At 32.5% G+C, this 15,864-nt stretch overlaps 1 protein-coding gene across 1 annotated transcript; it reads right to left on the bottom strand.

Annotated features, from left to right (window-relative positions):
- Positions 1–12,570: 12,570 nt before the first annotated feature.
- Positions 12,571–15,577, bottom strand: LOC134693041 (ceramide-1-phosphate transfer protein-like). Its single transcript, XM_063553742.1, has 2 exons — positions 15,373–15,577; positions 12,571–13,603 (listed from the first exon to the last, which is right to left on the bottom strand). Exons 1-2 carry the CDS (start codon positions 15,489–15,491, stop codon positions 13,093–13,095), a joined length of 630 nt encoding a protein of 209 aa, XP_063409812.1. The 5' UTR covers positions 15,492–15,577; the 3' UTR covers positions 12,571–13,092.
- Between the last annotated feature and the right edge of the window lie 287 nt (positions 15,578–15,864).

The raw sequence follows: 15,864 nt of genomic DNA, 5'->3' as shown, positions 1-15,864 counted from the left end.
CATATGTTTAAATGAATATGGCAAGAGCTTAAAGCTATGCATTTAATCAATATCATGTTATTCTGCACATTTTGGATACATAAATATATCCGTATCATTAAGAAAGTGTGACGCCGAACTTTCAAATGAGTGCTTTGCAAATTGTTAGAGTTAAGACTCATCTATCAACAAGTAAAATCGATATCTATGAATTGTAAAACACTAATACATATTTGAAAGCCATTATATACAGAATAATGAGATTATCAAAATACGCATCAATAATTAGCGCTACTTATAAGTTTATGAAAATTCAAACATTTATACAAATTACTGAAAAATAATCAGCATTGATCACAAGGGACAACGTCCGTTGATGGTTATTGGCTATGTACAAATAGGTTTCATTTGCACATTATTGAATGCCCTACGATGACCAATAAGTGATAATTTCTGTGCCATTTGGTTTCTTTTGTAGAGGGCAATCATACATGTACCATATAAATCATCTTTGTTTACTAATTTTGTATATACAAATTTGTTTTTTTATTTAAAATATACTACGCTAGTAGACGAATCCACCGGTAATACTTTAACTTTGTTTTCATAAATCACTTTGTTTTCATAAATCACTTTGTTTTCATAAATTCACTTTGTTTTCATAGATTCACTTTGTTTTCATACTTTCGCTTTGTTTTCATCCATCCATTTCTCAACACTTGTTTAGAATGAACAGGTTTACATTTAAATAAATTTCCTGTTACAAAACTTTGAATTTTTCAAAAAACTAAGGATTTTCTTACCCCAGGCATAGATTACCTTAGCCGTATTTGGCACAACTTTTTTGAATTCTGGATCCTCAATGCTCTTCAACTTTGTACGTGTTTGGCTTTATAAATATTTTGATATGAGCGTCACTGATGAGTCTTATGTAGACGAAACGCGCGTCTGGCGTACTAAATTATAATCCTGGTACCTTTGATAACTATTTACACCACTGGGTCGATGCCACTGCTGGTGGACGTTTCGTCCCCGAGGGTATCACCAGCCCAGTAGTCAACACTTCGGTGTTGACATGAATATCAATAATGTGGTCATTTAAATAAATTTCCTGTTACAAAACTTTGAATTTTTCGAAAAACTAAGGATTTTCTTACCCCAGGCATAGATTACCTTAGCCGTATTTGGCACAACTTTTTGGAATTTCGGATCGTCAATGCTCTTCAACTTTGTACGTGTTTGGCTTTATAAATATTTTGATATGAGCGTCACTGATGAGTCTTATGTAGACGAAACGCGCGTCTGGCGTACTAAATTATAATCCTGGTACCTTTGATAACTATTTACTGACCGTTTCAAGTATTTTTTGATAAAGAGAAATTTTCCTGTTTGACACAGACAGTCCCATCCCCAACCTGTACAAAGCGGTAGTTTTCCTATGAAAATATTTTCCGGGTCCTTCATTGTCAAAATCAATAACAAGAATGTTATTCAAATTTCCCTGCATGAAGCGATTCCACGCTAATCTATATTCCTGTCGATAAAGAGCATGGTAAATATTATATTTTGTATACATGTTGCTAGATTGAATAATTATTACATATTTGCATTTCTTAATATGTATCAAGATATTGTTTTCTCTCGTTTCACCTAATTCGGCATCCCGGCAAGTAATATACGTTGAGAACTCACGTTTACGTAGAAAACAATCGAGATCAAATACAAATGTTCGAACATCCTCGTTTTCTCCATCGTAGGATATGTAACAATCGATTTTATTGGGTGAAAATTGTTTCTTTGGGGATTTCAAACGTTGTCTTAGTATCAAAATTTCAAAACGAAAATAGTAGACTAATGTTGAACAGCCTACTATTGAAGTGATGATGATTGAAAATGAAATCCAAGTAGTGAGTTCGAAGCTTTCAATGTCGCATTTAGCTTTTTCTATATACATCTCCATCGTAATGTTATTGCTTAAACAATACAATTTATCAAAGTCTATAGCATTTGAAGGTCTGTATTTTTGCCATTCACCAATCCAAATATGATCACATATGCATGGGATTCCTTTCAATCCAAAATGAAAAACATTTGGTTGTAGATTTTGAATTACTTTAGGAAGAGTGTTCAATTCGTGGTCATCCAGTCGAACTTCCGTTGCTGACGTCATCCTACCGATATCGTCACTAAGGTACTTTACAAAGTTCCCCCTAAGATCTAAAACACTTATGTTTTCATAATAGTACTTGCAATTTACAGTTGCAATCTTATTATTCAACATTATGAGAGTTACTTTGTATTTTGAATTCGGAATAACTCGGGGAAGATCGGTACAATTCTGATTAGAACAGTCCACTATCAGTCTCTTTTTACTTGGTTGGGACGTGCACCGACATTCACACCCATCAGATTTCGTAGGACATAAAAAGTTGCATCCAGAAATGTATGGATCAATAGAACATCCATCGCTCAATGTATTCCTCATTTGAAAACTTTGGCATCCATCGGGAACGGTTAAATCACAAATCATCTCGTCATGAAGAGATTTGTTTTCCCATAATTCGTAAATGTCTTTATTTTTTAATTTTTCTGGACTTTTACAACGACTTTCATGTAATTCTTTCGACGCCAAGCGTTTAAGATCTGGATATTCAAGTTGTATAAGTTCCGCCAGCTCACAGTCGCAAACATACATGGACCCGCCTAATGCCAGACTTCCGCCTGCGGTATACTTCACTATTTCATTTGGATCTATATTATCACTGACCATTAAAATGGGGTTTATTGACAAGGAATTGTTGTCGAAATTAAGATGTCCACAGAATTCTGTGACGTCAGAACCTAACTGTATGTTGTCATGGTTAGTTATGGTCATGTGACCATTATTGTTTTCAAAATTGAAATTGCAAGTCACATCATGCAAAATATTTGAAACATCAATTTCCTTAAAGTAATTGCCAGAAAAATCGGCGAAAAATACTGTGTTACTAGCAAACAAATTGTTGTCCAAATATTTAATTCGGTTGTAGGATAGATCAACGTTTCTAAGTTTTTTCAGTCCTTCGAATGTTCTATTTGAAACATAGGTAATAAAGTTATAATTAAGAATCAGAGTATCGAGATCCACTAAACATGAAACGTCTCCTACCTCTTCAAATTTATTATTAGACAAGTCGATAGTTACGATATTGTATATACACATATTCGCCGGATAACTGCGAAGGGAGCCATCTTTATAAACCAATTCAAAATTCGTTCCACTTACGTTCTTTTCGTACGAATCAAATAAAGTTGAACTACGACCTGTCACATCCAATTGTTCAACAAATAGTGGAGTAATGGTAATATTTGAGTACAACTCTGATTGTGAAATCTCGCAGGCGCAGCAGCATTTTACATGGTCATTTTCTTGGCACATGATGGGACACAAGTATTCCATTTCTTTCAGATTCACTTTGAATGGATTTTCTGTTGCTATATTTAAGGTTAATTTTAAGCCAAGACAAAGTAAAAGATAGTATAAGTTGATCATCGTATGTATATCAACACGCTTATCTTATGTGAACCTTGTATATTTTAGTTATGAACTTACAAAAGCATAATAATTACATTTGGCGAACTATTGTATATATCGTTTTGAAATTTAGAATATTTCGTAAAAAACCCTTTGTTATTTTGATTATTAATAAACTTAAAGAAGTTGTGTTACCTGTCCAATCAATTTGTCTTCGTGCTATTATTAGCAATAGCAGACATGTCAAACAATCAATGCATTTATTCCCGTTATCTTGATTTGAGACAGCCAAATAGCTTACAATATTAATTGGCCTGTAACTTTCGTGCATTGTTGTATTATTAGATGCTAGAGATTGAAGACCTTTCTTATTGAACCTTCATTGCCTTTGAAATATCGGACTTATCAACATTTTTAGGTGTTAATTAGTTTTTCTAATTAAGAATTTTTTCGTCTTAAGTGTTAGATTGATAATATTCCATGTTATTTAAAAGAGTTGAACCTTGTCATGCTTGTTTTCTCAACTGACATTGTTATGCTATTTTTAACATTTATATAATATTTATATGCTTCAACTTGAATTGTGTCTAGTTATAAAATTGGACTCTGTGTTCATTGAAAGTTTGTAGTACTTTTATAGAAAAAGTTCTGGTTCTTCTATGAATTTGAAAATGGCTGTTTTGATTTTTCAATACATATTTCATAATAATGCTTAATCATCATACCTGAACGCTCTTCACATTTTTCCAAATTTCGTTTTGTGTTAATTTTGCTAGAGAAATGCAATATATCATAGATTTATAATAATGTAATAGAAAATTTCACATCGCAATACTTAAAAAAAACACGTTTTGATTTTGATATAAAGAATTCTGATTAAAGGTAGATGGGGTGTCTAAATTATATTCCATAGAATTTCTTAATAATTTGCCAAAATGTAGTTAATATCCTGCTTGTTTAAGAACATTAATAAAAAGAATGGGTGACCAGACTTATTTTCACACTACAGGTTATGCAAAATTGTCAAATTTTGTATAGATTATAGATATAGGAAGATGTGGTGTGAGTGCCAATGAGACAACTCTCCATCCAAATAACAATTTAAAAATTAAACCATTATAGGTTAAAGTACGGCCTTCAACACGGAGCCTTGGCTCACACCGAACAACAAGCTATAAAGGGCCCCAAAATTACTAGTGTAAAACCATTCAAACGGGAAAACCAACGGTATAATCTATATAAACAAAACGAGAAACACGTATATATTACATAAACAAACGACAACTACTGTACATCAGATTCCTGACTTAGGACAGGTGCAAACATTTGCAGCGGGATTTTTGGAAAAAATGAATCAAACAAAAGCATTTGATTTTTGGTATAATACAATCATAAATATGATAAAACATGCCATTTTCTATATCATAATGAAAAATCGTACACCTAAATTACCTACTAATTTCTTGCTACATAATATGCATGGAAAACCCAATTTTCCGTCATAAAACGAAACTACACCATAGAATTTTGAGATTAAATACGAGAAGATAGCTCAAATATTATTCTTTCAGATAATAAGAAGAAAAAATGGGGTCACCGGACACATTTTCTTGCTACATAATAAAATGGGAAAACTCCTAATACATTTTATTGTAAAAGTAACACTATCTGAATTATCTGCCCTTGCATTTGAGTTGTCTCTTCTTATTTGGCAAAGTTGGAAAAAATGAATCAAACAAAAGCATTTGATTTTTGGTATAATACAATCATAAATATGATAAAACATGCCATTTTCTATATCATAATGAAAAATCGTACACCTAAATTACCTACTAATTTCAAAATTTGAACATTTTATCAAAAATCTATACCTTGTTTTCTGGTATTGCAAAATCCAAAATGGAGGTAGACACCCTATCTACCTTAACAAAAGAGCGAACTAAAAATCGTTTTACATTTTTGAATGGTTATAGAGGTACTTAACCAACAAGTCGTCAAGAATTAAGTCATTCAAAAACATGCAAACACAGAATTAAGAAATACAGAGACGCAAGACCAGTAAAAAGACTGTTCTACCATCAGTCATCGCATGTTGAAAACGAAACCAGCAGTTATGTCGAAGAGATAAAACGACACCATCTGACCAGACCATCAAATGCTAGTTAGAGCAAAGGAGATGTTGTTGTGATTATCGTATACTCAACAAACAAACAGTTCCTTTGTCTATGCCATTGCCTATGCTTAAATGTGTTAACTTTTTGATTCATTAGGAGAATCATGTGCACAAGCAAATATATTGCATCACTTGATATATAGTGGCTTCCGTTGTGATGGACGAGGAAACAAGACACATGTCTGCATCCATAACAGAAATTGTGTTTACAAATGGCTTCGTTTACCTTTCAGTCTTAAAAACTTTTATGTCAGTTTTCAAATGATCGTGATTCAAGTGTACAGAGGATTAAATTGGAAATTTGGTTTAGACTATGTCGATGACATCATCTTAGGCAACTAAAACAAGCTTTGAACAGACGCTGAGACCAAATCTTACATTCAAACCAACAAAATGGGAGTTTACAGTCAGAAAGGTCAAACACTTAGGTCACATACAATTGAAACACATGGTTCTGGTGGAGCCTTCTAAAACGGATGCTGTAATTTTATTTTCGGCCACTAAAAATCAAAACGAGTTAAATATTTTCTGGGCATATGTAGGTACTATCGGTAGTTCGTTGATTCTTTAGCTAACATTGCTTCTTTTTTTAATGTTTTATTGAGAACAGATTTTGAACAGATATTGCATTTACTTTGGTATGCCATGCAACTTTTTGGCATATCCTGATATGAACAAACCGTTTATGGTACCTTTGATAACTATTTACACCACTGGGTCGATGTCACTGCTGATTACTGTTTCGTCCCCGATGGTATCGCCAGCCCAGTAGTCAACACTTCGGTGTTGACAGGAATATCAATAATGTGGTCATTTGAATAAATTTCCTGTTACTGTGGATTCTTTTATTTTCGTGGGTACCAATTTTCGTGGATTAATGAAAACTTGCATATTCGTGGATATTTAATTTCGTGGTGTTGCTGAAGTCTGCACACAAACCTATAGAGTATTCATCATTCTTCGAACATTTAATTTTGTGGTTTAACTGTACCCACGAATTCCACGAAATTGATATCCGACGAATAATAATGGATTCACAGTAACAAAACTTTGAATTTTTCAAAAAACTAAGGATATTCTTATTAAGAAGTCAGCACTTCAGTGTTGACATGAATTTAAATTATGTGGTCATTTTTATAAATTTCCTATTAAAAAACTTGAATTTTTCGAAAAACTAAGGATTTTTTTTATCCCAGGAATTGATTACCTTAGCCGTATTTCGGAATTTTGGGTCCTCACTTCTCTGTAACTTTGTATTTCTTTGGCTTTATAACTATGTTGATATGAGCGTCAGTGATGAGTCTTATGTAGACGTACGCACGTCTGGCGTACTAAATTATGATTCTGGTGCTTGATAACTACTTATCCCAGGCATAGATTACCTAAGCCGTATTTGGCACAATTTTTGGTGATTTTGGATTCTCAATGCTCTTCAACTTTGTATTTGTTTGGCTTTATACATATTTTGAAATAAGCGTCACTGATGAGTCTTATGTAGACGAAACGAGCATCTAGCGTACTAAATTATAATCCTGGTACCTTTGCTAACTATCATGCTGACTTGTGATCCCCGTAGTACAGCAATTAGTTTTGTTTAAGGTCAATTAAATAGCAAACACTGAGAGATTGTCATACTTTATGGAAGTAAAATATTTTCCCAGACAGAATGTATCTGGTGCACCAAAGAACACGATTCTTTAGCTGTTATGTTCTAGAGGGTGTCAAACATATTTGTGTTTATTTGACTCGTCTGTTCAGCGTTTTCACAGATCATTAGGCTCTGAAATATTTGATGCATCAAAAGGTTTCGTCGGTAGATTGGGTCGTTGGGCACTTAAAATGTGAGGACTATGACTCTGACATCGATCACACACCAGGTAAAAACAATGAAATGGCAGATACACTTCGGAAGACGCACCTGTACTGAAGTGGCTGTTGGAAATAAAACATTGTTAGTGAAAATGTAAATGCAAAGAATCTTCTGTTACATTCAAATGAGGTAAATGAGACAAATATAGTAAAAAAACTATGAAGGAGACGAGGACTTGGGGAGTGTAGAGCTCGAATTATTTTATGGACTATGCACCTCTTGTACCTCTAGATTCTGAAGTGCCCAATAGTGAGTTATTTGATAGTCTTGCTATAGGTCAATTACAAGTTGTTCCAGATTAAAAGGTTATGTCTAACTTCTTGCAAAATGACGTTTTAACTTTAAGTGATAAGGTTCGAGAAAAAGATCTAGTATAATCTCAAGATTTCTCGGTTTGTGGTGGTGTTTTGTATAAATGGTTTCAGAAGAGGTTAAAAACCAGTAAGAATGAAACGTGCATAAATAATGGCGTCTTCCAAAACCTTGTAAATTTATCATGACTTTAATTATGGTGTTTCGCACTTAGGACAGGACGGGTTTTTGGCTACTATTGACAAACATAGTGTTTGGCCAAAAAAACAATAAGCAATCAAAGGCCATGTTCTTTCGTGTGACATGTGTTTACGCATTAAGGTTGATCATACGCGAAAAAAAAAACGTTTCGAGTCTTCCAACGGAAGAAAGTCTGTCAAATTCAAAGATCAAACAAGATCTTGCCACTCAAAATATATTAGAAAGCTAACGAGCGAGACGACCAAAATTAAAAAAATCACAATATAGATGAAGGGATCGAGTTTTACTTCTGCAACATATTGTTTCCGTCGGTCTCTCCACGAAAGTGACAGATAAGAATAAAAGGGACTAACAACTGAGTTACAACAAAATTACACTTGCAAATTCAGAATATGCAGCACTTATAGATAGGTAAAATCCATGGGCAATGCAAAAAAACAAACAATCTTTTCCAGCTGAAACTCAATGATGATAGTATTCCCACGCTAATCTGGAACACATATTTGATAACAATGAACCACATAAACAAACGACATCTACTGAACATCAGACAGGTGCAAACAAATACAGCAGGTTTAAACGTTTGAATAGGTACCAACCTTCACTCTTATCTGAAAAAATAATTTAACATTACTATATAGAAATACACACTATCAAATATCAATTGAAAAGGCTGATCTCAATCAAAAGACATATTGCATGTATTGACTGTTGTATCTGAAGTTTAAATCTATCCATGAATGTTTTGAAGCTTATAAGAGCTTAAACATATGTTTGCAAATTTGAAAATAAATCCTTGGTTAATAGTCAGTTTTATTCCTGAAAATTGGGGATTTTCTACAGCCTCCTCAAACAGCAACATTTGACATGTCCAATAGCTGCGGTGTAAGTGACAACACCCAATCAATCAATCTATATGTTTTGAAGGGCCTTACTCCATATAGATTTGAAAATTGAAATACTTTTAAAATTTGTTGAAGCTCATGAATTCTACGATAAAACTTCATAATATGCTAATGATAACTGAGAATGATTTGCTTAAGTTTTTGTCCTTTGGTCTCTGTTGGAAAGATATCACATTGACACTCAAACCACATCTCCTTATCATATAATATGTTTATATATGTCCTGTTGATGATCAAGACTAGGGACAATATTATCATGTTTATATTCGAATGAACGGTGGCACAGTAACAAACAAAAATCAGTTTAGAAAGTAGGCTTCGTTAACATTATTCATAGAATATGGTTTACAAATACAATAAATAACAAGAGGCTCTCAAGAGCCTGAATCGCTCACCTTAATTCTTTTGGTTAAATCTCTCATCACTGATTATTTTGGCTTTTCAATTTATTTAAATGTTTTTTGGATCGTCCTATTTTCTTCAAAAGCCAAAAAAAAATCATTTTCTCCTATGTTCTATTTTAGCCATAGGAGCTATGTTTCTTGACATACAAGGAAATAAAATATAAAATTTATACTAGATACTCTGAAACTGATTTAGCCTAAGTTTGGCTAAAATTGATACAGCAGTTTCAAAGGAGAAGATTTTTTAAAGTAAGTTAACATGATGAACAAATTGTGAAAAAAAGTCTTTAAAGGGCAATAACTCCTTAAGGGGTCAATTGACAATTTTGGTCAAATTGACTTAATTGAAGATCTTACTTTGCTGAACATTATTGCTGTTTACAGTTTATTTCTATCTATAATTATATTCAAGAAAATAAACAAAAACAGCAAAATTTCCTTAAATTATCAATTCAGGCAATTCAGCAACCCAACAACAGGTTGTCTGATTCATCAGAAAATTTCAGGGCAGATAGATCTTGACCTGATAAACAAAATTATCCCATGTCAGATTTGCTCAAAATGCTTTGGTTTTTGAGGTATAAGCCAAAAACTGCATTTGACCACTATGTTCTATTTTTAGCAATGGCGACCATGTTTGTTGATAGATCACAACTTCGGATACAATTTACAAACTAGATACCCTAAGGAACATTCAGTTAAAGTTTGGAAGTATTTGGCCCACTAGTTTCAGAGGAGAAGATTTTTGTAAAAGACTACTAAGATTTACGAAAAATGGTTAAAAATTGACCATAAAGGGCAATAACTCCTAAAGGGGTCAACTGACCATTTCCGTCATGTTGACTTATTTGTAAATCTTACTTTGCTGAACATTATTCCTGTTTACAGTTTATCTCTATCCATAATAATATTCAAGATAATAACCAAAAACAGCAAAATTTCCTTAAAATTACCAATTCAGGGGCAGCAACCCAACAACGGGTTGTCTGATTCATCTGAAAATTTCAGGGCAGATAGATCTTGACCTGATAAACAATATTAACCCATGTCAGATAAGAGCTAAATGCTTTGGTTTTTGAGTTATAAGCCAAAATCTGCATTTGACCCCAATGTTCTATTTTTAGCAATGGCGATCATGTTTGTTGATAGATCATAACTTCAGATACAATTTACAAACTAGATACCCTAAGGAACATTCAGTTAAAGTTTGGAAGTATTTGGCCCAGTAGTTTCAGAGGAGAAGATTTTTGTAAAAGATTACCAAGATTTGCGAAAAATGGTTAAAAATTGACTATAAAGGGCAATAACTCCTAAAGGGGTCAACTGACCATTTCCGTCATGTTGACTTATTTGTAAATCTTACTTTGCTGAACATTATTCCTGTTTACAGTTTATCTCTATCTATAATAATATTCAAGATAATAACCAAAAACAGCAAAATTTCCTTAAAATTACCAATTCAGGGGCAGCAACCCAACAACGGGTTGTCTGATTCATCTGAAAATTTCAGAGCAGATAGATCTTGACCTGATAAACAATATTACCCCCATGTCAGATTTGCTCTAAATGCTTTGGTTTTTGAGTTATAAGCCAAAAACTGCATTTGACCCCTATGTTCTATTTTTAGCAATGGCGACCATGTTTGTTGATAGATCATAACTTCGGATACAATTTATAAATTAGATACCCTAAGGAACATTCAGTTAAAGTTTGAAAGTATTTGGCTCAGTAGTTTCAGAGGAGAAGATTCTTGAAATAGTTTACGACGACAGACGACGACGGACGACGACAGACGACGGACGACGAGGGACGCCAAGTGATGGCATAAGCTCACTTGTCCCTTCGGGACAGGTGAGCTAAAAAGACAAAAACTATATTTCAGTTTTAAAATCAAATAAAAAGGGTTTATTGTGATCCATCTTTTATTTGAAACTTGAAATTCTTCTTATTATTGCACGTTCATCAAGACATTACACAATCTTCTTAAGATTTAATAACATATGTCATAGGTTACACTTCTGGGTATTTCACATCTATAAATAATTTAATAAATATCTTGTTTATATAAATAACAATTATATCACATATCTTGTTAACATCTATATCCTAATTTCAAAAGTGAGGGTGAGAAATGGTCACTTTTCATTGTCCACTGCAATTTGAAAATCAATCTCCCTAATAACATCTTTTTCGAAATTTATAAGACATAAGTCTGTCAGGCATTAATATTAGTCGGGTCAAATAAAGGGTCTAATCATACCTCTTCCTAAGTGATGAATAACTTTGCATAAAATATAAACCGTTTGTGGTTTTTTTTTCAGAAATTTGTTCTTGCTAACTTTAATTATAGTTTATATGTTGCCAATCTTTTTCACTAGATTTGTTACCCTCTATCATGACTGTTATTATTTCTATTATTACCTGATGCTTTTTTATGGTGCATTTTTTTTCACTTGTTTAGTGTTTCAAATTTCAATTTCAGCAAGTTTAGGAACTTAAAAAAATGATTTTACACACATTCAAATAAATTGTAATACAACATTACAGAATCACTACTAGCAAACATGCATCTTAAAAAATAAATGAAACAAAATTTGGTCTAGTTAGAAAACACATAACTTTTTTCTCAATGTCATTACATTTTTAATTACTTGTGTACAGCAGTATCATGGTTTGTGTCTAACATAACTTTTACACAGACTCAATCATTAGAGATCATGTTAAGTCAGAGATCCATTGTACAAAAATGGAATGTAAAAAGGATTTCACAAAAAATATCACACTTTTTTTTATCGATATATAGCATGTATACTGTAACTGGTTAATTTATTCAATTCCCTCTTCTGTCAAAAAGACAATTTTATAAAAATACAAGTGTATATTAGTTTTTTTTCCAGTTGTGAAAAAACATTGTTTTTTTATTTTTCTATATATATATATATGACAATAAAAAATATTAATTTCCCTTTTTGACACATAGAGGATTTATAATAACCATTTTACTATTTTTAAAGAATTTTGAATATTAAAAAAAAAATGGTCCATATAAATACTACCATATCAAATTTTGATTATTTTATAAATAAAATTTGGATTTGAGTTTCAATCTGATGACAATCTTATGTCATGTCTGTATATAAATAACAAAACTGAACAAAATATTTCTAATATAGATTATAAATCAAGTATGATGAATGTTTATCATATTTAGAAATTTAGAAAGTTGACTGGAAAATAACATGAAGATGATCTATACATTGAGGAATTACAGTCTCTGAGAGGACAAAAACAAAATACTAAGTTTATAGATCTATAAAAAGAACAATTATTATGATGCAATAGATGGTCCCAAAGAATATTGTATTACGTATACATACATTTAAAAGTCAAATACTTCTATAACTATAAAAGCATGTTTATTGGTTTTGATATGTCTTGTTTAAGCTATTAGTACTTAGTTTTGTTTATTACATATTAGACATCTGACATTAGATATATGCTGTAACTTGAGCACCTAGACATGCTAGAGTGCAGTATTTATACAAGATTTATTTGCAAAAAGTTAGTATTAAATAATAAACATACAAATTATATCACAATAAGCTTAAATATTGATTCCAAGAACAAAAACATTTTTACAGTACATACTAGGAGAAAATTACAAACCTAAAGGATAAAAATCTCTGAAAAAAACAGTAAAAATTTAATGTAAAGAAACTAAAAAATGTTCTGTATTAAGGTAGTCCATGTAGATTTTCTCTTGTGTATATAGCCTCTGTTACATCAAATATCCTCTGCTGAATATCAGCAGTCTTTCCTAAGTACTCCAACCCTTGGACTGGGTCCTTGGCCTGTAATTTCTCTATAAAATGCTTCCTAGTTGGCAGAGTATAAACAGCTACATGGACCCCCTTTCGTATCAACCATGGGTGATGTTTAGACAATGTTGCATCATAAGCCTCCTTTGTAATGTGGGACATCTTCCCATGTTCATCGGCTGCTTTAACGTCATGCATTAAACGTGATGTAAATTCTAGAGCACGGTGAAGTCGTAATAATGTTCTAGATCCTGATGCTTTCTTTTTATTATCTGTGATCTTATTGGCCACTTCATACTTTATCATTTTCTCAAATGTTTCGTAATCTGCAGCCTCAGGAGATTTTCTATAGTCTCGTAAAATTCCAACCTTTTCTACAACATCGGAGTTCACAAAGCTGAACACGGAACCAAGAATACCAAACAACCTGCAAAATAATAATTACAATAATTTTAAAGAAAATTAACAATGATTATGAGACTTTTGGCTTTCGAATTGTTTAAAATTTTGTCATGTCTAGGCTTTTAATAGCAGACTACATGTATATTGAATAGGTTTAGGTCATTGTTGAAGGTCATTTAGTGACTCATAGTAAGTTCATGTTCATTTCTGTTTCATTTGGACTATATTTAATATACATGTAGTTGTCACTGGCAATTGCAATCATACCACATTTTCTCAATTTTATAACAAGAGTTACTTAATTCCATTCGAGCAATTAGACTATAGATTTGCCTATACATTAATTATGCATCATTCTTATAACTTAGACTGATCTCCCCATTCAACAGGTTGGGCAAGATCTCCATCAATGCTTAGTATTGCCTGTTTCTTGGAGCATTGCCAAGCATGGGAAAATACTTTGCCAACCCTGATTCAATGGGTATTATAACCCAAAATCAGCATCATTTTAGTTCAATAAAAAATAAAATTGGACTTCAACATATTTGGGTAAATTTGGGTAAAAACTCCAATTAGAAAGATGATACTTGCATGACTTTTATTATAGGGAACATGCATATAAAGTACTATAAGTTTCAAGTTGATTGGACTTCAACTTCATCAAAAATTGGCTTTAAACAACCTGAAACAGGACAGATGGATGAAGGGACAGACTGCTGGACAGATAAAAGTATGGACAAAAAAATTATCCCCTAGATGGGGCATAAAAACCAAAATTTCTCCACATCTATGCAATGCTATACATGTACCGGAAATAAAAGGAAAGAAAAAGTGTCTGATCCTGTTTTTTTGTTTTGTAAGAATCCTGTATCCCGCTTGACTGAATGCCATATTAGTGCATGTAATTTCCCTGTGTCCCACTAGACTTTGTTTCCTGTTTTCACACTTAATTATTTGACTTTTACTTGTCATGGTTAAAAATTTGGTGAATCCCCCATCATGCTTAGACACCAATGAGACCACCTTAATTATACCCAGGCTTCCAGGTCATAGTCATTAGAATGTTAGGTGTGACTGTTTCATTCTACTAACATTACTAATGATCTGTCATGCTGGAGGAACACAGAATAGTTAACTTTTTTCAGACTCTTCCATTTTCTCGCATTAACGTAGAAATCTAGAAGTTTCCTTTTCACGTCTCATCATGCTCGTTGTCATGCGACTTCAAGTAGTCTAGTAAAATATAGGAACTCAAGGAACACAATAACAATTTCATTTTTAATGATTCTCTTAAATGTATTTGATATGAATAAACGTTATGGTTACCTGATGATTGCGTTTCTTTGTTTACGTCATAACAACATAACTGACTTCATAACTGACGTCATAACTTAAAGAACATCACAAGTAAAATCCATAACAACAGAACCAACTTGGTAAAGGTTAGAGTATTTGATTTTCTGTTTCTTTATTAACAGATTTTTAAGTTATTCAAAAAAAATCATACAGACTTCGTTCCCTAACACAGGTTATGTCTGCCTCATATTACAGACGTCGTACCCTTTCACAGGTACATGTAATGCCTGTCTCATATTAACAATGATTAGACATTCGGCAATAAGACAAATATTAAAAAAAAGAATAAAATCAGGGCGAACCGACTCTAGGTCGAACATGCATCAGGGTGAACGGACCCGGATTCCACATAATATATTTATACATGTCAATTATTGGACTGGAAATTGAGTGGAAAGTTTCTGTAAAAATATAGCCTTGACCGTTTAAATAATTTACTTTGATAATTCTTCGTATGCATTCACATATTCGTCCATATCAATCGTGTCGTCATCTTTTATACAGCTATGGAACAACTTATAAAGTCGTTCGATATCAAAACTATCATGCGATGCCATTTTGTTGTCTCCGTAAACAAAGCAAGTAAATCTTGATTAGCAGCGGTAAACACACGTTAGTTAAAACGTTGTTGCGATGATAAAGTAAATAAGAATCGGCAGGCTAGTTTCTTTTGAGAGTACTTTATGGTATTACAATTTACCGAGTTAGATTCAAAATAGCAACCTGTAACAACCAACCTTTTTCAAACAAAATGATATTCACATACAAAAAAGCATGTAATTTGTTTGAGTTTTGTTTTATGTTTTGCTTGCTTTATATTGTGTTAATTTCTGGTTTTAAATTTTCGTCGTATAATTTTTCAGACATGAGGACGTTGTTATTTTATATTGTTTAAAATTCGATATATTATTAACGTATCTTTTATGATTC

Source organism: Mytilus trossulus, chromosome 12 (assembly GCF_036588685.1).
Source record: "Mytilus trossulus isolate FHL-02 chromosome 12, PNRI_Mtr1.1.1.hap1, whole genome shotgun sequence".
NCBI classification, from domain to species: Eukaryota; Metazoa; Mollusca; class Bivalvia; order Mytilida; family Mytilidae; genus Mytilus; species Mytilus trossulus.
The sequence above is the reverse complement of the archived record's forward strand: the minus strand, read 5'-3'. Positions and strand labels throughout refer to the sequence as shown.